The sequence below is a fragment of the Hippopotamus amphibius genome, chromosome 17 (assembly GCF_030028045.1).
Source record: "Hippopotamus amphibius kiboko isolate mHipAmp2 chromosome 17, mHipAmp2.hap2, whole genome shotgun sequence".
NCBI classification, from domain to species: domain Eukaryota; kingdom Metazoa; phylum Chordata; class Mammalia; order Artiodactyla; family Hippopotamidae; genus Hippopotamus; species Hippopotamus amphibius.
In genome coordinates, this window is record NC_080202.1 from 24,266,478 (window position 1) to 24,291,240 (window position 24,763).

Consider the following 24,763-nt stretch of genomic DNA (forward strand, 5'->3'; position numbering starts at 1 on the left):
CTTGAGTGCCTAAATGTACACTTTATGCACATTTTCACGCTAACATTCCTACAAGGTAAGCAATATTGTCTCCATTCTACTATAAGGAAATAGGCTGAAAGATATTCACTAATGTTACCAAAGTCACACAGCTACATCAGCCAACCCAAGCAGTACTGATGAAACCCACAAGAGGGTGCATTTGTCTTCTTTTAAGAAGGGTTAAGGAAGCGCAAAAGGATTGGGAAACCCTCTTTTGACTAAATCTAAGTCTTGTTTCTAACCTTTTGTTTACAGCACAGACTACTCATTATTATTACTGTGTAATATCAATAATGAGAAAATGGTGATACTGTAACAATGCCTATTTAGATATACGTAGTACCACTATGTTATTTACCTAATAAATGTTGCTGCTACTAAACAATTATCATCATCTCCAAAGTTGCAAGTGCTAGCAGTAAGAATAAAAGTACTTCAGATCCAACTATCCCCTTATTATGCAACTTAGATCAAGTCAAACCACTGCTTTGTCCTAACAGAGATAAGCATCTGTTTCCTTTCTCACAGAAACTGCTTAAAATGAATGCTTCTGTTTGAAAAGGCACTGTAACAATCAAAAGTAGTATTATTTTAAAGTTTAAATGCACAAGTATATGTGTAGTCAAGACTATACCAAAACAGTCACAAAAATGACTGCTTACAATAGTGCAAATTAATCTACACTTCATAATCTCTTCAGTAAAACATGTTAGTTGCCAAATGCTGCCAAATATAAAGTCATTTCTCTAGAAAGAGATTATGCAAAGATATAAGTAAGTAAATGCAGATATCTGGCTAAAGATGACCAAAGCAAGCTCACATTCATCCTTGAAACCAACTATAACAAAGACAAAAAAAGAAAATTCCAACTTCAGAAAAACAAACCAAAAAGAAACATACAACCCACACATGCAAACATTATAAAAAGGTGTTAGGAAAAAATTTGAATTTCAAAAAAAAAGTACTATATTTCTATTTGACAACTTTACAGTAAAAATATTACAGTAATTCCACACTAAGGAATGTCATGGAGCAATTAAAAACGATGAGGTCAGCATTTCCTCGGTGGTGCAGTGGTTAAGAATCCACCTCTCAATGCAGGGGACACAGGTTCAATCCCTGGTCTGGGAAGATCCCACATGCCGTGGAGCAATTAAGCCCAAGAGCCACAACTACTGAGCCCACATGCTGCAACAACTGAAGCCTGCACGCACACATGCGCATGCACCTAGAGTCTGTGCCCCACAACAAGAGAAGCCACCGCAAGGAGAAGCCCGCCACGAAGAACAGCCCCTGTTCGCCACAACTGGAGAAAGCCCACGCACAGCAACAAAAACCCAATGCAGTCAAACATAAATAAATAAATAAATCTTAAAAAAAAAAGGTATATCTATATGAAGTGACATGATAAGATTTCCAAAACTCCAAGAGAAAAACGCAAAACTCAGAAGAGATAGGGTATAATACCATTTAAAATTTTAAAAAATAATTTTTTCTTGTGTGTGTATCTATTAGCTTTAACCATATGAAACTGCATTTCTGTAGGTCAAAAATAGTTGAATACCTGTAATTTCATGTGGTTCAACCTATAGAAAGGAATATCTGAAATTACACACCAAAATGAAACTGGGGCCCTGGGGGTGAGGAGTGGTTTGCAGGGAGTAAGACAGTGAGGGAGGTAAACAGGAATTTCACTCTTAAGTTGGGGTTTTAGCATTGAGCACCTATTATACTTTATAACATTATAAATAGGTATTTTTGAACAATAAATGATAGCAGTATAAAAGCAAATAAAACAAGTACCTCCCAACTCCTGCTGCAGTCCTTGAGCCTGTCGAATAAGGAATTTGATGGGAATCTGATCCATTAAAGATGACGAATATGATTTGGGCTTTCTTTGCATGGCAGCTGTCAGTCAAAGATAAAAAATGTTAAGATACAGTGTCAGAAACAATAGAAATCTTAACCTTCAAAACAAATGGGTACAAACACAATGTCAAATTACTTTTAATTCACTTAATCTGTGAATATAGTTCATAAAAGATAGAAATCTTAACCTTCAAAACAAATGAGTACAAACACAATGTCAAATTACTTTTAATTCACTTAATCTGTGAACATAGTTCATAAAAGATGAAGAATCACTACCAAAGTAGTGAATACACAGGATGAGCAACAACATACTTAAGGGCAAGATCTCCGAAAATGCCCCGAAACTGAAACTAGTGGGAAGAAAAATCATAAGTGAGAGAAGCCACCTGCAGAAGTACCCTACACTTAAAACAAACAAATAAACAAACAAACAAACCAAACCTGAGAAGTCAACATTCTCCCACATCTAATTAGGAAGACCAAATGTAGTCATGACTACATGGCTTAAAGCTTCATGATGACAACAGCCTTGATTTAATCATATTATATATTAGCGCTGACTTTTTGACGAAAATTGGGAAATATGAATGACTTCCTTCTCTCACAACCTCTACCTTCAACTAACAAGTTTATGCTTTTTTTTTAAACAAATCCATCTTAATTTCTATTCTTTTTCTGCTATCCTAATTCAATGCCTACTCATCATTTATTTAAATCACTATCATGGCTCAATTTTCCAGACTCCAATTTCTCTTCGCTTTGATCCATCCTTCACACTGCTGCCATAGTCTTCATATTTAAATTCTCATTTAGCCAGATCACACATCTCTGGCTCCATGCTCAAAAACCTCCCATGGATTCCCAGATCCCACAGAGTAAAGGTCCCTGCCAATCAACACTCTTTCTCTGCCTCATCTCCACCATATGCTATATGCCTCACTCCCTCATCTCATTTCAAGGTACTTTGCTTGTGTACAACTGAACTATATAAGCATCTCAACCAGAGTGTCCATAGTTTGAAAAAGCATATCAATATACTTATTCTTTTCCAAATACAAACCACACAATGTAAAGCTCAACAAATTTTCATTGAAGATAAAAAGCACATGAGTGCAAGTGTTAGAATAAAGGTTGAGAATCATTGCTTAAACAGACCATGTACCTCTTGGTTAGATATGATCCCCCCTGTAAATTAATAAATTAGCAACCCAGTTTTCCACACAAATCTTTCATGAATTGAGTAAGACTGTATCCCAAAACACAGTTAAAAAACAAAACACAGCTTCCACTGACAGTCAAATTCTGGTTCCAATACCATCCAAACTGGAAAGGAAGAAGTAAAAATGTCACTATTTGCAGATACGGTATTACATAGAAAACCTTAAAGACGCGATCAAAACACTGTTAGAACGAAAAGAGGGTGGTAAAAAACAAAAAACAATGAGTATTTCGGCCCACAAATGTGTGAGTGACTCTCGTGCAAACACTGAGGTGAATACATGGGACCTCTACAGTAAGATGAGGGAGCTAGCATTTAAGGAGCACCTTAGGGTACACGGCTTTGTGCCAGAACCAAATAATTTCCTAAAGAGGGAAGTAGAGTTGGTTGGTAAATGAGTGGCTTAGGAGGCTCTTCTGGACACCAAAGTTCCATAAAGGTAACAAGAATAAAAAAAAGGAAAAACCTGTTAAAACTAATAAATTCAGTAAAGTTGCAATATATAAAATCAATACACAAAAATCTAATTTCTAATATACCAATAACAATCAGAAAGAGAAATTAAGAAATCAATCCCATTTACAATTGCATCAAAAAGAATAAAACACCCAGGAATAAATGTAATCAAGGAGGTGAAAGACCTATATATTGAAAACTACAAGCCAGTAATGAAAGAAACTGAAGATAAAAATAAATGAAAAAAGAATGAAACTGGACCACTATCTTATATCACACACAAAAATTAACTTGAAATGGATTAAAGACTTGAACCTAAGACCTGAAACCACATAACTCTCAGAAAAAAACATAGGTGGTAAGCTCCTTGACACAGGTCTTGGTGTGATTTTTTTAAAGTTGACACCAAAGCAAAACCAACAAAAGTAAAATGAGCAAGTCAGATTACTCCAAACTACAAAGCTTTGGAACAGCAAAGGAAACCATCAAAAAACGAAAAGGCAACCTACTAAATGGGAGAAAATATTTGCAAATCATATATCTGATATGGGGCTAATATGCAAAATATACTTTTTAAAAAATCAGTAACTCGGGCTTCCTAGGTGGAGCAGTGGTTGAGAATCTGCCTGCCAATGCATGGGACATGGGTTCGATCCCTGCTCCAGGAAGATCCCACATGCCGCAGAGCAACTAAGCTCATGTGCCACAACTATTGAGCCTGCGCTTTACAGGCTGTCAGCCACAACTATTGAGCTCATGTGCTGCAACTACTGAGGTCCGTGCGCCTAGAGCCTGTGCTCTGCAACAAGAGAAGCCACCGCAATGAAAAGCCTGCACACCACAACAAAGAGTAGCCCCTGCTCTCTGCAACTAGAGAAAGCCCATGTGCAGCAACGAAGACCCAACACAGCCAATAAAAAAATTAATTAAAAAAAAATCAGTAACTCAATAGCAAAAAACCAAATGATCCAATTTAAAAATGGGCAGAAGATCTGAACAGACATTTTTCCAAAGAAGACATACAGGTGTCCAATAGGTACATGAAAAGATGCTCAATGTCACTAATCATCAGGGAAATGCAAATCAAAACCACAAGATATCACCTCATACCTGATGGAAGGAGTATTATTAGACAATAAACAAGTACTGATGAAGATAAGGACAAAAGGGAACACTTGTGCACTGCTGGCAGGAATGTAAATTGGTGCAGCCACTACAGAAAACAGTATGGAGGCTACTCAAAAAATTAAAGATAGAACTACCATATGATCCAGTAATTTCCCATCTGGGTATTAATCTGAAGAAAATGAAAACACTAACTTGAAAGGATATATACATCCACATGTTCACTGCCACATTATTTACAATAGCCAAGATAAAGAAACAATCTAAGTGTCCATCAATGGATGAATGGATAAAGAAAATGTGAGATACACACACACACACACACAGACACACACACACTGGAATATTACTCAGCCACAAAAAAGAATGAAATCTTGCCATTCGTAACACCATGGATGCAACTGGAGGGCATGAGTCAGAGAAAGACAAATACCATATGATCTCTTTTTATATGTAGAATCATTTTTAAAAAAAAGCCCTCAAAGACACAGAGAAATGATTGGTGGTTGCCAAAGGAGCAGGGGATGAGGGGTTAAAGAAACAGGTGAAGAGAGTCAAACGGTAAAAAGAGACAAAAAGAAAAAAAAGAAAAAAGAAATTCAATACTAAAAACCAATCTGAAACCACAACTCTGTGGCCCATCTTGAAGGATATAAAATAACATTATTGTTTGTATGAAATAACATTAAAGAGGAAAAATGGAATATAAAATGGTATCGTTAAGATAAATAGATTGATTATAACTAGGCAAAATGCTAATACATACACTAGTAAAGATAGATTATTTTGAATAATAAAAATGGGTTAATATTAATTATATATGTATATATTAATTATATATATGTGTGTGTGTGTGTCTATATATATACTTTCCAGTGATGGTCAAATCCTGTTTCCAACACTTACAACTAAGGGAAGTCACTTAACTTCCCTGTGCCTCAGTGTTTTCACCTGTAATATAAAGACAACAACAGTACTTATCTCATAGAACTGTTGTGAGGGTTTACATGAGTTAACAGGTGTAAAGAGCTTCAAATAGCGTTTGGCACATAATAAGCACTCAAATGTTAGCCAGTATTCTATATTAAGATCGATATATCAAGATCAGCTTAGGGTAAAGTATCAACATTTAAGTTTCTGGACCTATGAAACTGAAGACAAAATCCTGTTCACATTTTAATGATTCCATCAAAGAACTAACAGCCCATGAAGCCCTGCCTAAAGCAATTATTTCTTTCTAACATCTCCGTGAAATACAACATCAAGGACATACTTAATCTTTCAGTAAAAGACTAAATTATAATTATGAAAGGCCTATGGGAAGACTATTGGTTTTATATTTTCAATATAAGCAATCATATTTCCAATTTTCTTCCAATGGAGGCTTACAATGATTCAATTCTAACTTTTAACCTCATCCTCAATGAAACTGTGGAAATGTTTTGAATACTATTTACATGGCCCCTAGTTTTTGTGACATTTTAGTCCTTAAAACAATGCTATGGAAAACTAATTCACTTATTAAATTAGTGTAAACTTAATACCAAAGCCAGAAAAAAAAGAAGAAAGAAATGAAAAGAAAAAGACAGGGAGAAAAGGCCAATTTCACTTATTTAAACACAGATGTAAAAAAATCATATTTAAAAAAAAAGAAGACAAGCAAATCAGATCTAGCACCATGCTAAAAGAATAACATTCCCAGAGCTAGTAGAGCCCACTCCAGAAATATAAAGATATTAATTATACAACAAATTATATAAATAGACCAAACAAATTATCTCAATAACTGCCAAAAAAGTATTCACTTGATAAATTTAAAAAGATTTCTAAATGGTACTCTAAGAAATTCAGAGACTAACTAATACAAACTAAATGTCAATACCTTTCCTATAATCAGCAACAACTTAAGAAAAAATTATACAGAACCTATACAAAGTAAAATTTAATTGACATAAAAAAATAACGAATAAATTCACTCATTTATTAAATGATTATTATGTATCAAATATTCTAAAGGCTAGATATGGTAGCAAAAAAAGATAAAAAAATCAACCTTCATGAAGCTTACTTTTTTTTTTTATAAATTTATTTATTTATTTATTTATTTATTTTATTGGCTGTGTTGGGTCTTTGTTGCTGCACATGGACTTTCTCTACCTGTGGAGAGCGGGGGCTATTCTTCCTTGTGGTGCAAGGGCTTCTCATTGGGGTGGCCTCTCTTGTTGCAGAGCATGGGCTCCAGGCGTGTGGGCTTCAGTAATGGCAGCACATGGGCTCAACAGTTGTGGCTCACGGGCTCTAGAGTGCAGGCTCAATAGCTGTGGCGCACGGGCTTAGTTGCTCCGCAGCATGTGGTCTCTTCCTGGGGCAGGGATTGAACCCATGTCCCCTGCATCGGCAGGTGGATTCTTACCCACTGCGCCACCTAGGAAGTCCCATGAAGCTTACATTTTAATAATTTAAAAGAAAAAAATTATTTCAGAAAAAAATTTCCTGGCAGTCCAGTGGTTAGAATTTGGTGCTTTCACGGCCAGGGCCCAGGTTCAATCCCTGGTTGGGGAACTAAAATCCCACAAGCCGCATGGCAGAGCCAAAAAAATAAAAATAAAAAAGCCTTTAAAAAATTTATTTCATATTCCTCGCTGTAAAGACTTAATATTGTAAAGATGTAAATTCTCTCCAAATTAATCTATGTTTAACATAATTCTAATCAAAATCCCAATACAATTTTCTTTTGTGGAATTTGACAAAATCATTATAAAGTTCATGTGAAAGATTACGTATATGAGAATGGACAGAAATACTGAACAAGAACAATGGTGAAAGGGACTGGAAATGTCTACCATTAAAAAAAAAAAAAAAACCACACAGGTTTGTAATGAAACTTCTATATACATCAGAGCAACTTTCAAAGTAATAGGAAAATGACATGTTATTCACTATGTGATGTTGACAAATAACCAATTATTAAAAAAAAAAGAATCTGTACCCCATACTTGACATCAAAATTAATTAAAGGTATACATAAATTTTAAAAATGATAGTAATGTCCTAAAAGAAAATATAGGTGATTTAGTCATATAATGTTAGTATCTTGCTTTCAAAGAGTTTCCTCTTTAGGGACTTTATAGGTGGCGGAGTGGTTAAGAATCTGCCTGACAATGCAGGGGACACAGGTTTGATCCCTGCTCCAGGAAGATCCCATATGCCGCAGAGCAACTAAGCCCATGCGCCACAACTGCTGAGCCTGCACTCTAGAGCCCATGAGCCACAGCTATTGAGCCCATGTGCCGCAACAGCTGAAGCCCGCATGCCTACAGCCTGTGCTCCACAACAAGAGAAGCCACCAAAATGAGGAGCCCACGCACCACAATGAAGAATAGCCCCTACTCGCCACCGCTAGAGAAAGCCTGTGTGCAGCAACAAAGACCGAACACAGCCAATAAATAAACTTAAAAAAAGCTTCCTCTTCATAAAATTCTATAATTAAAACACATCATAAACAAATGATAACACTCAATACTGGAAAAAAATTTGCACTCACTTCTTATACAAATGTCTTATACAAAATGTCTAGAATGGTATAACCTATCTGGAAAGCAATATGGCAATTTTTTCAAATCTTATAATTCAAAAATCTTTGATTTAGTAGTTCTGTCCTAAGGACAGAACTAATTACACCCATATACAGAGTTAGCTCTAAGGATATTCATTCCACCACTCTCTCTAATGGCAAAAACTGGAAATAATTTAAATGCCCAACAATAAGGAATTTGTTAAGTAATGGTACATATTTATGAGGAAATATTATATAGCTATTACAAATCATGTTTCAGGAAAAAATTTACTATAATAGGCAAATGTTTAACATGTATTATTAAGTAGAAAGTGTAGATTAAAAACATGATTCCAACTCTGTGAAAGTTATCATATGTGCAAAGACTGAAGGGTTTTCTAGCAAAATTCTATGGTGATTACCTCTGGGCAGTAGAATTATGGGTGGTTTATATTTTGGTCTTTGTACTGTACTTTTCTCACTTCCTCAATTTTCTCCAGTAAACACACTTTTTTTTTAAACACACTTTTAATAAATATTTTTATTTTAAAAACCAGTTCTTTTGCATTTAGTAAAATATGTAAGCAATTAGGTAAATAACAAAATAAATTTAAAAATCTTTTACTCTACATTAGTCATATTAACTATTAGAACCTTTTTTAATCAAACTTGATTTTACAGCACTGAAACTTCAAGCTGCCAAGAAAAAACATCTACCAATGTTTGCTTAAAGGTTTCTGCATTTTGAAAGAGGCAGTTGAAGTTAACTTTCTTCTGTGAAGAAAATAACTATCAAGTACAAAGAAAAACTTCAAGTTCAGGAATTTAGAGGCAATGAGCATTACAGTTTCCCAAGTACCACTGTGTCTTATTCTGCTGGTAACAGAGAAGGAAATTTTACATGAAACAGGACAGAAGCAGAAAAGGCAGCCATACCTTATTTTTAAATGAAGTTAACTCTTGAGGGAGAGAGTTAAGTAAGTAATACTTTTAGCTACTTCAGAGTGAGATTGTGTTCAGGATCCCACTGGCTGCTTTAAGAGCAGATGAACAGTTCCTCATGTATTCAATATTCATTAGTACTGTTTTTACTTCAAAAGCACATAAAAATAAACTTTTATCTAGTAATAAAGTCTTCAGATGTAATAAATAGGAAATACTTTTTTAAGTTTAAAAACTGGAAATATAACGGTAATGTTCATATTTTAATTGGGCATTAGTACACAGGGATTTATTATATTATTATTTCTTACACATATTCTTTTGGACCAATATAATATTTAACTAAAATTAATATACACATTATAAACATTTTAAAACAAATCAAAAATATGTATGTGAAAAATATGTATATATACAAACACATTTTTTTTAATGACTATGATATTCTAATACTTGGCTCTATCTCAAGTGTCAGAATTCCATACTTCAGCTTCTACAGCTACCTGGTGGCTGCTAATGTTTATTATAAAGGCCAAAACCACAGACCAGTTAACAAGGTACTGAAACTACAACACAACTTCACAGGTAGGAATAAATTTGAGGCATAATACTTACCTTTTTTTGGCTGTGGAAAAGCAAAATTCTCTCATGTTGTGACCTATTCTGCAATTTATTCTCTTTGGCAATAAGAAACTAGACTAAAAAACAATCTCCTAAACTATGGGAAAAAATTCTCCAAGCAAAGATTCTCCAATCCCTCCATTTATCTTCTGCATCCCAATCTCCTCTCACCTATCAAGGACATCTCTCCAGGGGTTCTCTCATCAACCTTCTATCTCTACTATATTACTCCCAACAACACACAAACATTCTTAGTTCTACCGCACTGTCTCTAGTATATGTCCTCTAATTTTGTTTTGAATTCACTACAATCAGGCTTTCACCCTGAAAAAAAGTGGTAACTTTACTAGTAAAACTGTAAAGATCAAAGGACCTCCAGCAAGCTATATGCAGTCATCAGCTGAGCCTGAGTCCTAACCTTACTTGATCCATCAACATCATTTGACACAGGTAATCTCTCTCTCCTCTTTAAAACATTTTTTCCTTGGCCAACCTCCAGGACAACACATCCTCCTAAGTCTCCTCCCACACCTTGCCCTTTGGTAATCTTTCTTAATATCATGATTTTAAAAATCATATATATGCTGAAGAATCTCAAAGCTTCAGCCTGGGTATCTCCCCTAAATTCCAGGCCAGTATTTGCAACTGTTTCCATAACATCCCTACTTGAAAGTCTATCAGACATCTCAAACTTAATACATCCAAAACTAGCTTCTGATCCCCCACAAACCTGCTCATTTATTTCAGTCAATAGCCATTTTATAGGTCAGGCCAAAAGCCTCCACATCAGTCTTGGCTCCTATCTCTCAAATCTCATGAATCCATCAGCAAAACCCCTCAGCTCCACTTTCAAAATACACATACACTGCTACCAGTCCAAACCACCACCATCTTTTGCCTAGAATCTTAGTAAAACCTAATAACTTCCCTCTAATCTCCCAGTTCCTTTTCCAGTACTCAAACCAGGCTGAGTTGATCCCAGTCTCCCAATTCCTGGGATTGACACATATACATTATTATTTTTTTTAATTAATTTTATTTATTTATTTATTTATTATTTTTGGGGGGGTACACCAAGTTCAATCATCTGTTTTTATACACATATCCCCGTAGACACATATACATTATTGATACTATGTATAAAATAGACAACTAAGGGGAACATACTGTATGTAGCACAGGGAACTCTACCTAATGCACTGTGGTAACCTAAATGGGAGGGAAGTCCAGAAGGGAAGGGATATCTGTATGTGTATGGCTGATTCATTTTGTTGTACAGTGGAGGCTAAAACAACACTGGAAAGCAACCATACTCCAATAAAAATTTAAAAATTAATTTAAAAAAAAATCCAGGCCGAGTTGTACTCCTAACCTAAAATCTTTAACTTTCCAATTAATTAAGATCCAACAGATTATTGCATAAAGAACACCAGCTTCACCCAAACACAGAGTTGAACTAAGCACATCATTGGGGACTGGGATTCATAATCTTTAAAGGTTCTGCCAGTCTTAAAAATTGAGTGACTTGATAATTCTGCATGGTATATACACAAAAGTTGGCTATACTAGTCTCTGTACTTTTCTGTATTAAGATTTTTTGGCTACACAGTAATTTAAATTAAAACTAAGGGTGCATCTTCGTCCCCTGATACAGTATTAATGTTCTGAGTTCTCCCCAGAATACCTCCTTGTAACTCATTCCTCTACTATCTGTTAAATCATAAGTGTCATATTCCTTAACAGGATGAGTTACATGTGGATGAAAGTGGGAGACTATTACCTAATGCTTATTATTAGCCCATCTTCTCCCTAATATGACAAAGACTATAATTATAGCTGTGGGATATCATCTGTACAACCCTAACAACTGTAGTCAGGAAAGAGAGTAGCTGAGAAATTCACAGTATATTTAACACGCAACACTTTGGATAAATAAAAGAAACTGATCTGCCACACACTGAAAAGTAACTTTAATTTACAGCTTTCAGAAAGTAAAATCACTCAGCTATGACAAAATAACCTCCCTGCATTATATACTCAATGCCTACAACTTTTTAATGACACTGTTTTTGTTTCAAATATGGAACTAAATACATGTAACAAGCCTTAAATATAGGTGAATTTTCTTTTTCAAATAAAGGAAAACATACTATTTTATCCTAATATCATCTATGCTAAATCTGTCCTTTTAACATATGAAATAGCTAAGTCTGAAAGCCTAGTTTAGTGATAATTTTAATGGCAAAGGAAACTCTACTATTGTTTTTTTTCTATTGTTTGATTAGATTGTTCTCTTCACACTAATGGAAGGAAGAATAGGGCAAAGATTGAAATCAAGCAAAAAAATTTCAGTTGCAGTTCAGGTTTATCTCCTAATTTACATTTAGTTAGTAAGGTCACTAGAATTGTTAAAATACAGACAGTTATCCATTAATTCTGCCTGCTAAAGCAGCACTGAGCCTTCAGGGATGGCCATATGCCCACACATACACGTATTTATGCATCAGAGTACACAATGCCTACACTGCGAAGACTACAGAATGATGCTGGAGCTTGTTAGAATATCTGACCTTATTTTCTCATATAGCAGCCTGGAAAGTAACAAAATATAAGCAAATAAGATGAACTATCACTAGAAATACTTCCTATGTACAACTTACCTAAAGTCTTTGTGTTTGCTAGGAGAGCTTCTTCGTAAGAGAGTATATAATAAAGCACCAAAAGCTGTGCTGTGATACTGAAACGCTGATTAAAGCGGATGTTGTTGTCACCCTGGAGGTAATATTATAAATACTTTAAAATACTGTTAAACTTCATGAGTGCTTTTTGATAGCAAAAGTATTCAAAATAGATTATTCAGTGTTGCTGCTCCCAAGCTCAAACAAATTGGGAGAAATGTTGCTGTGTTCACATTAAACTCAAAGAGACAACCTGAAGTCTAAGTTAAATCTGAGATGGGTTGGGAGATGAAAAGCAACATGCTTAACAGTCTTTAAGATAAGAAAAAAAAGGCAACAGCAGTCCCATCAGGCTGCTTCTGAAAAAACTTTACAGGAGCCTCAAGTATTATCTGAAATTACCATGAAGAAAATAATTCCTAAAAAGGTAATGTACAGTTAAGTATATCTGGGGAAAAAAGATTTTCTTCATATTTTCCATAAATAATCTGGTAGATCTTAGATTATCAGGAAGCTAAATAAAGCTGGTTGAATGTGTTGAAATGTCATACAGTCCTTTGTTAAACACACAACCTCCAGGGCACTCCTTAAGCCTTAAAATTGAGTTCTTGGGACTTCCCTGGCGGTCCAGTGGTTAAGACTCCAAGCTCACAATACAAGGGGCAGGGTGTGGCCAAAAAATAAATAAAATGAAAAGGTTTCTTGAAAAGTGCCTATTAAACAAACCACTTGGAACTAATACCACTCTTTTAATATTTATAAGCGATCTAAAAAACTGAGTACCATTTTAAATTCAGAACCACCTAGAAGTTGTTCTCCTTTAATAGTCAGGGAAAAAATGTGGAGTCAGTCTGAAGAATAAAAGAAAAATAAGTTAATAAATGTAAAAAAAAACACTATTTTACCCCAATGACTCCTTGGAAAATACTGAGTATCTCCTGTTCTGTGACTGGCTGATTTGTGGCTTCTGGATTAGATTTAGATGCAGGAGTAAGTATAGAATTTATGTACACGTCAATCAGAGGAAGTAATTGAGGATGGAGTGGAGTGGAGGTTTCACAGAGCTGTCTATAAATCCAGTCCTAAAAAAGAAGGGTACAGGCACTAAATCAATTATGGCAATAAGAAAAAGCAAGCAAAATTTTTAAAGCACATATAATTTTACATGATTTATGAATCAGTGAAACTCACTATTAACTTTTAGCAACTATTAAATATACTATCCAGTTCCACAACTGCCTGTGATTTAAAAATAAATACTTTTATATCCTAAAGTCGAGAATATTGTCCAGTAGAAGATAAATCTACAATGATGAGTTTGAGTTCTGAGTTTGAACTTTGGGTTTTTAATTTGTTAGTTTTTAAGTAGTGGGGAAAACACTGTTAAGTCCCTTCTATCTCTGTATTTAGAGCCCCATATGTGTTGCTGTACAATACCCCACAACAGAAAGAAATTTAGGGAGAGACACAGTTCTTCACAACAAACCCTCAGATTAAGAAAGTGGCTTTGGCAACCATTTATGGGAGATTAGCTATCTACCAAATAGAGACCAAGAAGAAATGTTGGGTGTGCATTTGGACTCTTAATTTTTATCCATTTCACTTGCTAAAAATATAAAGAGGCAAAAGATACAATCAAGATGGAAAATAACTAAATCATAAAGATGAGCATAATTAAATATATCAATGCATATATTGTTCACGGTTCTTTATAAGTAACATAGCCTCTTAGAAATGGTTCAAACAGATTTCTTTTACCTTCTGGGGTTCAGCCTTTTCTTTAGAGGATCTTTTAACTGTTTGATATGGCCAACTACGTAACAAATTGAAAACATATCAAAAATACGTGCAGGTTAGATGGGAGATGGCCTCGTGACAAATGTACAAATACTGGTCATGGCTAACCAGCAACTTTCTCAGTTTGGTGAACAAAACCAAGTATAAAAAATGGCAATTTCTACTAAGGTTTAATGAAATAGCTAAATGCTATTACTGAAAATTTAAAAGGTACCAGTGTACATTTTGTAAATAAGTGAACAGTTATACTGTCTTAAAAATATGAAATTAAGAGCCTAATTACTATAACTATATATAACGATTAGTAACTAGACACATTTCACACACAAAATCCACAGTAAAGGTCTATAAACTGAAATAGAAATGGGAAAAAAGCATTAACTTAGGTTGTAGCTTGAAATGTAAAAGTAAGGTCATACTTTTATTGATACTTTGTGCTTGGTAAAGGATCGACTCCTCAGAAGCTGGTAAATACAATGAATAGGCAAAAATCCAGTAATATTGGCACTTAGGTTGCTGGTGACAGGGACCCTAACTGCATGAGCAGTGACAACCTAAAAGGGAAAAATAGTATTAATACATATGACAGAACCAAATTTAAAATTATTCTGAAAGAAGATTAGCCAGGTAGACTGTCAATACTTAATACAAATGTGGTTTGCAGCAAAGACTGAACCCATGCCCTCAGCAGTGTAAGCGTAGAGACCTAACCACTGGACTTCCACAGAATTCTGAGAGTATTAATTACCCTAAAAGAAGCAACAATTACAGATCTATGAGTACTTTCAAATTAAGACATATACATATTTTTGTATTCTGAGATTTAAATTGATAAATGAACCTGGGAATTAATTTTAAATTTTAGCAGAGTCTCCATCAAAGAAAAAAGCTCTAATTCAAAAGGATACATGCATCCCAATGTTCATGGTGACACTATTTACAACAGCCATGACATGGAAGCAACCTAAGTATCCATCAACAGATGAATGGGGTGTGTGGGTGTGTGTGTGTGTGTGTGTGTATACATATATGTGTGTATATATATGATGGAATATTACTCAGCCATAAAAAAGAATGAAATAATGCCATTTGTATCAACATAGAAGAGCCTAGAGATTACCATACTCAGTGAAGTAAGTCAGGCAGAGAAAGACAAATATTTTATGATATCACTTATATGTGGAATCTAAAAAGCAGTAAAAATGAACCTATTTACAAAATAGAAACAGATTCACAGACACAGAAAACAAACTTATGATTACCAAAGGGGAAGGACGGGGAAGGATAAATTCAGAGTATGGGATTAACAGATGCATACTATCATATATAAAATAAACAATAAGGATTTACTGTCAGCACAGAGAACTATATTCAATATATTATAATGAACTATAATGGAAAAGAATCGAAAAAATAAGAACATAGATATATACACATATATATGTATGACCAAATCACTTTGCTGTATATCTGAAACTAACACAATATTGTAAATCACCTATCAATTAAAAAATAAAAGAAAAAAAAAGAGAATAGTCTCCATCACTGAAAAATTAAAATATCATTAGGATTATCCATGGACAAAAGTGCTGAGACCAAATGAGAACAGGACTAGAATAAGGAATTTAGACGCAAGCTTATAATCCAGTTAGACATGCACCTTACAGCTGAAAGGTTTAAATAGTCTCTGTTATTTTTCTCCTGACAATACCAATTGATTACGCTATGTGACATCCCTACCATCAATATCTAAGACTATATCTGAAGTATCTACTCAAAGTCTCCAAAATATGTAAATTTATTTACTACATGCTTTTGTTTATGTAGTAAATAGCTTTAAAAGTAAATTTTAGGGCTTCCTAGGTGGCGCAGTGGTTAAGAATAAGCCTGCCAATGCAGGGGACATGGGTTCAATCCCTGCTCCAGGAAGATCCCACATGCCGCGGAGAAACTAAGTCCTTGTGCCACAACTACGGAGCCTGCACTTTAGAGCCCGTGAGCCACAACTATTGAGCCCATGTGCTGCAACTACTGAAGCCCACGTGCCTAGACCCCATGCTCCACAACAACAGAAGCCACAGCAATGAGGAGCCCGCACACCACAACGAAGAGTAGCCCCCACTCACCACAACTAAAGAAAGCCCGCGCACAGCAAAAAAAAAAAGACCCAACACAACCAATAAAATTAAATAATTTTTTTTTAAAAATAGCAATTTTAAAAAGAAAAAAAAGTAAATTTTGAATAGGATTAGTCTTTACAGAAGTTTCAAAGATTAAATAAATCATCACTGGAAACTAAAAAGGAATAAAAAGACTATATATTTCTCTTAAACTGAAACATACAAGTTTTTCCCCAAAGAATGTTGTAAAAGAAAGTTAAAGAATTACCTAAGAATAAAGTTAAAAGAAGTACCTGCTCAGTAAAAATTTCCTGTGTGAAGATAGTCTTCATCCTGCTCAAGGAGCTTGGCTTAATTACAATCTAAACAGCCAAAAGAATTTCAATAGCATGTGAAAATAAAACATATGAAGAACAATGTTCTCTGGTAAATGTATTATCGACTGTGATATATAAAATTAATGTTCAAACACTCTATTTCAAAAGTAGCTTCTCAAACCCAACATTAAAGTGTGTTTTTCCTCAGAAACTGAACCAACATAAAAAAGTACTTAGTAAATATACCATTATTGGCATTTCAACTCAGTGGGAAGTGGATTATTCAATAAATGGAGGTGGGATGGCTAGCTCTCTGGATAATACCCATAAAGATTTGCACATGACACCAAACCCAAAATCAACTCCAAATGTATTAAAGATTTAAATGTAAAACATGAGGCCACAAAAACACTAGAAGAAAATATAGGTGAACATTTCTATAAACTTGAGGAAAGAAAAACATTTCTAAGCATAAAAACAAAGTAAGAACCACAAAAGGAATACTTAATATATTATACACATAGAAAATAATAATTTTCACATGGCAAAAAAAACTGGGAAAAATCAACTGCAACATATTATATTGTACTTCTGCACTTTTAAAGACAATACGGATTATAAGATGCTCTGCTGATTTAATAGTAGCTTTTCAAGAAAAAAAGAGGGGAAACACTATCACATTAACATTACACATCAACTGTAAAATGAATCCAAGTTTCAATATTGGGTAAAATATGTGTCGAAATCAATGAAATATTGGGTTGGCCAAAAAGTTCGTTCAGGTTTTCCTGTAACATGTTATGGAAAAACCCAAAGGAACTTTTTGGCTAACCCAATATGCTATATAAGGCATAACAGCATTTCATTTACATATAAAGAGCCCTTCTGAATGAGTAAAGGGAAAAATCAATAAAAATCCATACAGAAAAACTGGTACATCAACTAGCCTTTCACAAAAGAAATAAACCAGCTAAAACACATAGACTTTTTAAAACTACCCCAAAAAACCTCTATATAAACTATAACTATAAAAAATAATAATGGGGCTTCCTAGGTGGCACAGTGGTTGAGAATCTGCCTGCCAATGCAGGGGACACAGGTTCGAGCCCTGCTCCCACATGCCGCAGAGCAACTAAGCCCGTGCGCCACAACTAATAAGCCCGCGCTTTAGAGCCCGTGAGCCACAAATACTGAGCCTATGTGCTGCAACTATTGAAGCCCACCCGCCTAGAGCCCGTGCTCCACAACAAGAGAAGCCACAGCAATGAGGAGCCCGTGCACCACAACAAAGAGTAGCCCCCACTCACCACAACCAAAGAAAGCCCACGCACAGCAAAAAAGACCCAACACAGCCAATAAAATAAATTAAAATAATAATAATAATAACCAGAGTTTCACTGGTAATCAAAGACATGCAAAATAAGTAAGACCATTTTTCATCATATTTGCAAAAATTAAAAAGAATGGTAATGCCCCGTGACAGTGAGAATTTAGGAAAATAGGCACTCTCATTCACTAATGAGAACAGTTAAACTGGTATAACCTTTCTGGAAGACAATCTGACAATACTCATTAAACAGTTTAACATCATCATGCTTTTACTTAGTACCGCTTTCAAGAACTTTGTCCTAAGGAAATAATCCAAACAGTGTTTGAAGATATACATGTATGTGTGCCCGTGCGTGTATTTACATACATAAAGATATTCATCTAAGCATTATTCAGAAACTGGAAAATCTACAGGGCAAATAGGAAAGGATCCATTAAGAATGTCATGATCAGCCCGTATGATGGACAATGCAGCCACTGAAAATTATGTTGTATTAGAAAATTTACTGATGTGAGGAAGTGCTCTTCATATATTGGTAAGTTCATTAAAATTACAAAATATGTATATCAATTTAAAGAAAAAACAGATACCAGACTATTAACAGTACTTCATATCTCTGAACATGGAATTATATTTTTCCCTTCTTTATTGTGTTTTCTAAGCTTTCTACACAGAACTTTTATTATTCTTGTGAATAATGTTTTCATAATGTATTTTTTTCTAAGACCTTCTGATAGTTTCAAACTACTAAACAACTAAAATTACTTCAGAATAAAAACAATCCATTTACTTAACATTATAAGAAAATGTCCAGCTTAGAAAGACCTTCTTTAGAAAGAAGACAAAAGGAAATTACCTTCATCCCCAAAGTGGAACAGACCAAGTCAATGATAGCGCTAAGTTGGTTGCTATGAAAGTACATAGCAACCAATAATAACATCTCCCCAAAAGAAGCAGAGACGCCTGAAGTACTGTTGAAACAGAAGAGAAAATATGAATTTCCAAAGAAAGGATAAGAAAAACTTACTCAGCTAACTAAAACAAATGAAGTCATCTTACCTCTCAAAATAAGCTTCTTCTTTTATCATCCAGCTTAGCCACACTACCATTAGCTGCTCCTGTTCAGGTGTACTATTTAAAACATACCAGAAGTCACTGGTTTAAATCAGATATACAAGCATAAGAATAAAAAAGCATTCTGGAATTATCTTTGGTAGAAATTATTTTTTCCTTAAATTACTTGCTTGTTGAATTGGCCATTAATTGTCATTGAGATATGAAGTACTTCTACAGAAGAATGAGAACCTTTACTTTTCTCTATGAATATGAATAGTCAAACCCTCTCAAACTCTCAGTTATGGCAATTGAAGGTTGGAGAGAGTAAATGTCCCCACATTCCTTGGAAAAACAAAGGTTAGGGACTGAAATGTTAGAACTGTACATACTAACAGCTGATACTTATTTCATATAGAGAAAAATCTAGTGTGACAATAATCATCGGTTAAAGACCTAAATGTAAGGCCAGACACTATAAAATTCCTAGAGGAAAACACAGGAAGAACACTTTGACATAAATCACAGCAAGATCTTTTTTGACCCACCTCCTAGAGTAACAGGAATAAAAACAAAAATAAATAAGTGGGACCTAATGAAACGTCAAAGCTTCTGCACAGCAAAGGAAACTATAAGCAAGATGAAAAGACAACCCTCAGAATGGGAGAAAATATTTGCAAACGCATCAACAAAGGACTAATCTCCAAAATATATAAACAGTTCATGCAACTCAATATCAAAAAAACTAACAACCCAATCAAAAAACGGGCAGAAGACCTAAACAGGCATTTCTCCAAAGAAGACATACGGATGGCCAAGAGGCACATGAAAAGCTGCTCAACATCACTAATTATTAGAGAAAGCAAATCAAAACTACAATGAGGTATCACCTCACACCGGTTAGAATGGGCATCATCAGAAAATCGACAAACAGTAAATGCTGGAGAGGGTGTGGAGAAAAGGGAACGCTCTTGCACTGCTGGTAGGAATGTAAACTGATACAGCCACCATGGAGAACAGTATGGAGGGTCCTTGCAAAACTAAAAATAGAGTTACCATATGACCCAGCAATCCCACTACTGGGCATATACCCAGAGAACACCACAATTCAAAAAGACACATGCACTCCAATGTTCATTGCAGCACTATTTACAATAGCCAGGACATGGAAGCAACCTAAATGTCCATCAACAGAGGAATGGATAAAGAAGATGTGGTACATATATACAATGGAATATTACTCAGCTGTAAAAAGCAATGAAACTGGGACATTTGTAGAGACATGGATGGACCTAGAGACTGTCATACAGAGTGAAGTGAGTCAGAAAGAGAAAAACAAATATCATATATTAACACATATATGCGGAATATAGAAAAATGGTACAGATCAACTGGTTTGCAAGGTAGAAATAGAGACACAGATGTAGAGAACAAACACATGGACACCAAGTGGGGAAAGCGGGGAGGGTTGGGGGAGAATGAACTGGGACACTGGGATTGCCATATATACATTACTAATAAGAAAAAAAATATCAAATTGCACATTTTGGATATATTCAGTTTATTGTATGTCAACTGTATGCCAATAAAAGTTCTTAAAGACACTGTTCCTGCCCAGATGCCAAAAAAATAAAAATAAAAATAAATAAATATATGAAGTATATTGTATGTCAATTGTATGTCAACAAAAGTTCTTTAAAAAAAAAAAACTTGATCATCGGGACTTCCCTGGTGTTGCAATGGTTAAGAATCCACCTGCCAATGCAGGGGACATGGGCTCAATTCCTGGGTCAGGAAGATCCCACATGCCATCAAGCAACTAAGCCTGTGAGCCACAACTACTGAGCCCATGCGTCACAACTACTGAAACCCGCACACTCTAGGGCCTGTGCTCCACAACATGAGAAGCCACCACACTGAGAAGCCCTCTCACCACAACTATGAGTAGTCCCCACTTGCAAGCAGCAACGAAGACCCAATGCAGCCAAAAAAAAAAAAAACCTTAATCATCAAAAAGTCACAAATTGAGTATAAGGAAAGTAATAATTCAGATCACCTTTTACCTGGAAAATGAAATTTAGTTTAGAGAAGCATTTTGAGCAGAACTCAGAATTACAGAGAAGGGACTTCCCTGGTGGTCCAGTGGTAAAGAATTCGTCCTGCAAGCAGGGGACATGGATTTGATCCCTAGTCAGGGAACTAAGATCCCACATACTGCGGGGCAACTAAGCTTGTACACCACCACTACTGAGCCTGCGCACCTCAACCAGAGAGCCCACATGCCCTGGAGCCTGTGTGCCACAATTAAGAGGAGAGAAAACCCACATGCCACAACTAGAGAGAAGCCTGTGCCCGCCATGATTAGAGAGAAGAGTCCGTGCGCCGCAACAAGAAGATCCCGCATGCAGCAAAGACCCAATGCAGTCAAAAATATTAATTAATTAATTAATTAATTAATTAAAAATTACAAAGAAAAACATGATCACTATTCAAACAAGAAAAAGTAGAAAGAAACAGCCAATCAACGGAACAGAATAGAGAACTCAGAAGCACACACAGGCACCTTATCTTTGACAAAGGAGGCACGCGTATACAATGGAAAAAAGACAGCCTCTTCAATAAGTGGTGCTGGGAAAATTGGACAGCAACATGTAAAAGAATGAAATTAGAACACTTCCTAACACCATACACAAAAATAAACTCCAAATGGATTAAAGGCCTAAATGTAAGGCCAGACATTATAAAACTCCTAGAGGAAAACATTGGCAGAACACTCTATGACATCCATCAAAGCACGATCCTTTTTGACCCACCTCCTAGAATCATGGAAATAAAATCAAGAATAAACAAATGGGACCTCATGAAACTTAAAAGCTTTTGCACAGCGAAAGAAACCATAAACAAGACAAGAAGGCAACCCTCAGAATGGGAGAAAATACTTGCCAACGAAGCAACGGACAAAGGATTAACCTCCAAAATATACAAGCAGCTTATGCAGCTTCATAGCAAAAAAGCAAATAACCCAATCCACAAATGGGCGGAAGACCTAAATAGCCATTTCTCCAAAGAAGACATACAGATGGCCAACAAACACATGAAAAGATGCTCAACATCACTAATCATTAGAGAAATGCAAGGCAAAGCCACAATGAGGTATCACCTCACACCGGTTAGAATGGCCATCATCAAAACATCTAGAAATAATAAATGTTGGAGAGGGTATGGAGAAAAGGGAACTCTCCTGCACTGTTGGTGGGAATGTAAGTTGGTACAGCCACCATGGAAAACAGTTTGGAGGCTCCTTAAAAAACTAAAAATAGAACTACCATATGATCCAGTAATCCCACTACTGGGCATATACCCAGAGAAAACCATAATCCAAAAAGAAACATGTACTGTAATGTTTATTGCAGCACTATTTACAATAGCTAGGACACGGAAGCAACCAAAAGGCCCATCAACAAATGAATGGATAAAGAAGATGTGGCATATATATACAATGGAATATTACTCAGCTATAAAAAGGAATGAGATGGAGCTATATGTAATGAGGTGGATAGACCTAGAGTCTGTCATACAGAGTGAAGTAAGCCAGAAAGAGAAAAACAAATATTGCATGCCAACTCACATATATGGAATCTAAAAAAAAAAAAAAAAAAAAGGTACTGATGAACCCAGTGACAGGGCAAAAATAAGGATGCACATGCAGAGAATGGACTGGAGGACATGGGGTTGGCGGGGCAGGGGCGAAGGGGAAGCTGGGAAGAAATGAGAGAGTAGCATAGACATATATACACTACCAACTGTAAAACAGATAGCTAGTGGAAAGTTGCTGTATAACAAAGGGAGATCAACTCGATGATGGGTGATGCCTTAGAGGGCCAGGACACGGAGAGCGGGAGGGAGTCGTGGGAGGGAGGGGATATGGGGATATATGTATAAATACAGTTGATTCACTTTGGTGTACCTCAAAAGCTGGTACAAGAGTGTAAAGCAATTATATTCCAATAAATAGCTTAAAAAAAAAAGAAATAATACAAATAAAATCCCTTCAACCATTATGATTAATATCAGAGAAACCATGTCACCATGAAGTAGTAGACACTACTAAGAAGAAACAATCAGAATAAAAAAGAGCTCTTAGAAATTAAAAACTGGACTTCCCTGGTGGTGCAGTAGTTAAGAATCCACCTGCCAATTCAGGGGACATGGGTTTGAGCCCTGGTCCAGGAAGATTCCACATGCCTCAGAGCAACTAAGCCCATGAGCCACAACTACTGAAGCCTAGAGTCCGTACTCCACAACAAGAGAAGCCACAGCAATGAGAAGCCCTCGCACCACAATGAAGTGTGCCCCCCCACCATTCGTGACAACCAGAGAAAGTGGCGTACAACAGCGAAGACCCAATGCAGCCAAAAATTTACTAATGAATTAACTAATTTAAACAAAGAAGAGTTGAGGTCTCTTTAAAAAAAAAAGAAATTAAAAACTAAATAGGATTAGAAGACAAGGTTGAAAACAAATCCTAAAAGGTAGTATAAGCAGTATCTTTTTGAAGTGATTGAAATGTTCTAAAATTAAATTGTGGTAATGGTTGTACAATTTTGTAAATATACTAAAAACTATTAAATTGTACACTTCAAAATGACTGAATTTTATGGTATGTAAATTGTGTCTCAATAAAGCTATTTTTTAAAAAGCAGAACAAGACAAAGATAAGGAAAATAAGAAACAATAAGAAAATAAGATGATCATTTCAGGAACTCCAATACCCAAATAAGAGGTTTTAAACAGAGAAAATCGATGTGGAGGACATTACCAACAAATTAGTTCAAGAAAATTTCCTAGAACTGAACAACGTGAGTTCCTAGCTTGAAAGGGCTAACTAAATACCTAGGATGAGGGAATTCCCTGGAGGTCCAGTGGTTAAGACTCGGTGCTTTCACTGCCAGGGCCCCAGTTCAATTCCTGGTCGGGGAACTAAGATTCTACAAGCCACGTGGCATGGCCAAAAAAAAAAAAAAACAACCTAGGATGAAAGACAAAAACAGGCCCATACAAAAGCATTATCATCTATAAATTTCAAAACCCTAGGGACAAAAAAGCTAACCCTACATGATTCCATATTTAAAAAGAACAGGCCACAAAAAAGACCAGAAATCAGAATGTCATCAGATTTCAACAGTAACACTGGATGTTAGAAGACAATGGAGCATGACTTTCAAACTTCTCAAAGGAAATTATTTCCAACTTAGAATTTTATACCCCATCAAACTATCAGTCAAGGGTCAAAGTAGAATAAAAACGTTTTCAGAAATACCCAGTCTCAAAATAATTTACCTCCCACATACACATTCTAAAGAAGCAAGATGAGGGAGCAAATGAAAAAAGATGGAGGGACTTCTCTGGTGGTCCAGTGGTTAAGACTCTGCGATCCCAGTGCAGGGGGCCCGAGTTCAATCCCGGGTCAGGGAACTAGATCCCGCATGCTGCAACTAAGAGCCCACATGCTGCAACTAAAAGATCCCATATGCCACAACTATAACATTCCTGCATGCCTCAACTAAAGATTCTGAGTGCTGCAACGAAGACCCAGCACAGCCAAATAAATAACTATTTTTCTTTAAAAAGAAAAAGAAAGAAGATGGAGACATAA

The 24,763-nt window shown here is 35.6% G+C and overlaps 1 protein-coding gene across 6 annotated transcripts in view; it reads right to left on the reverse strand.

Moving 5' to 3' along the window:
• The window catches only part of INTS2 (integrator complex subunit 2), a 56,027-nt gene that overhangs the window by 18,211 nt on the left and 13,053 nt on the right, over positions 1 to 24,763 (reverse strand). For all 6 annotated transcript variants that reach the window (XM_057715480.1, XM_057715481.1, XM_057715479.1 and 3 more), the window contains exons 10-16: positions 19,114 to 19,185; positions 18,911 to 19,025; positions 16,701 to 16,769; positions 14,707 to 14,841; positions 13,396 to 13,572; positions 12,473 to 12,584; positions 1,825 to 1,929 (exon numbers count right to left, since the gene is read on the reverse strand). In XM_057715480.1, the coding sequence (XP_057571463.1) occupies positions 1,825 to 1,929; positions 12,473 to 12,584; positions 13,396 to 13,572; positions 14,707 to 14,841; positions 16,701 to 16,769; positions 18,911 to 19,025; positions 19,114 to 19,185 (785 nt within the window). The remainder of the gene's footprint in view (positions 1 to 1,824; positions 1,930 to 12,472; positions 12,585 to 13,395; positions 13,573 to 14,706; positions 14,842 to 16,700; positions 16,770 to 18,910; positions 19,026 to 19,113; positions 19,186 to 24,763) is intronic.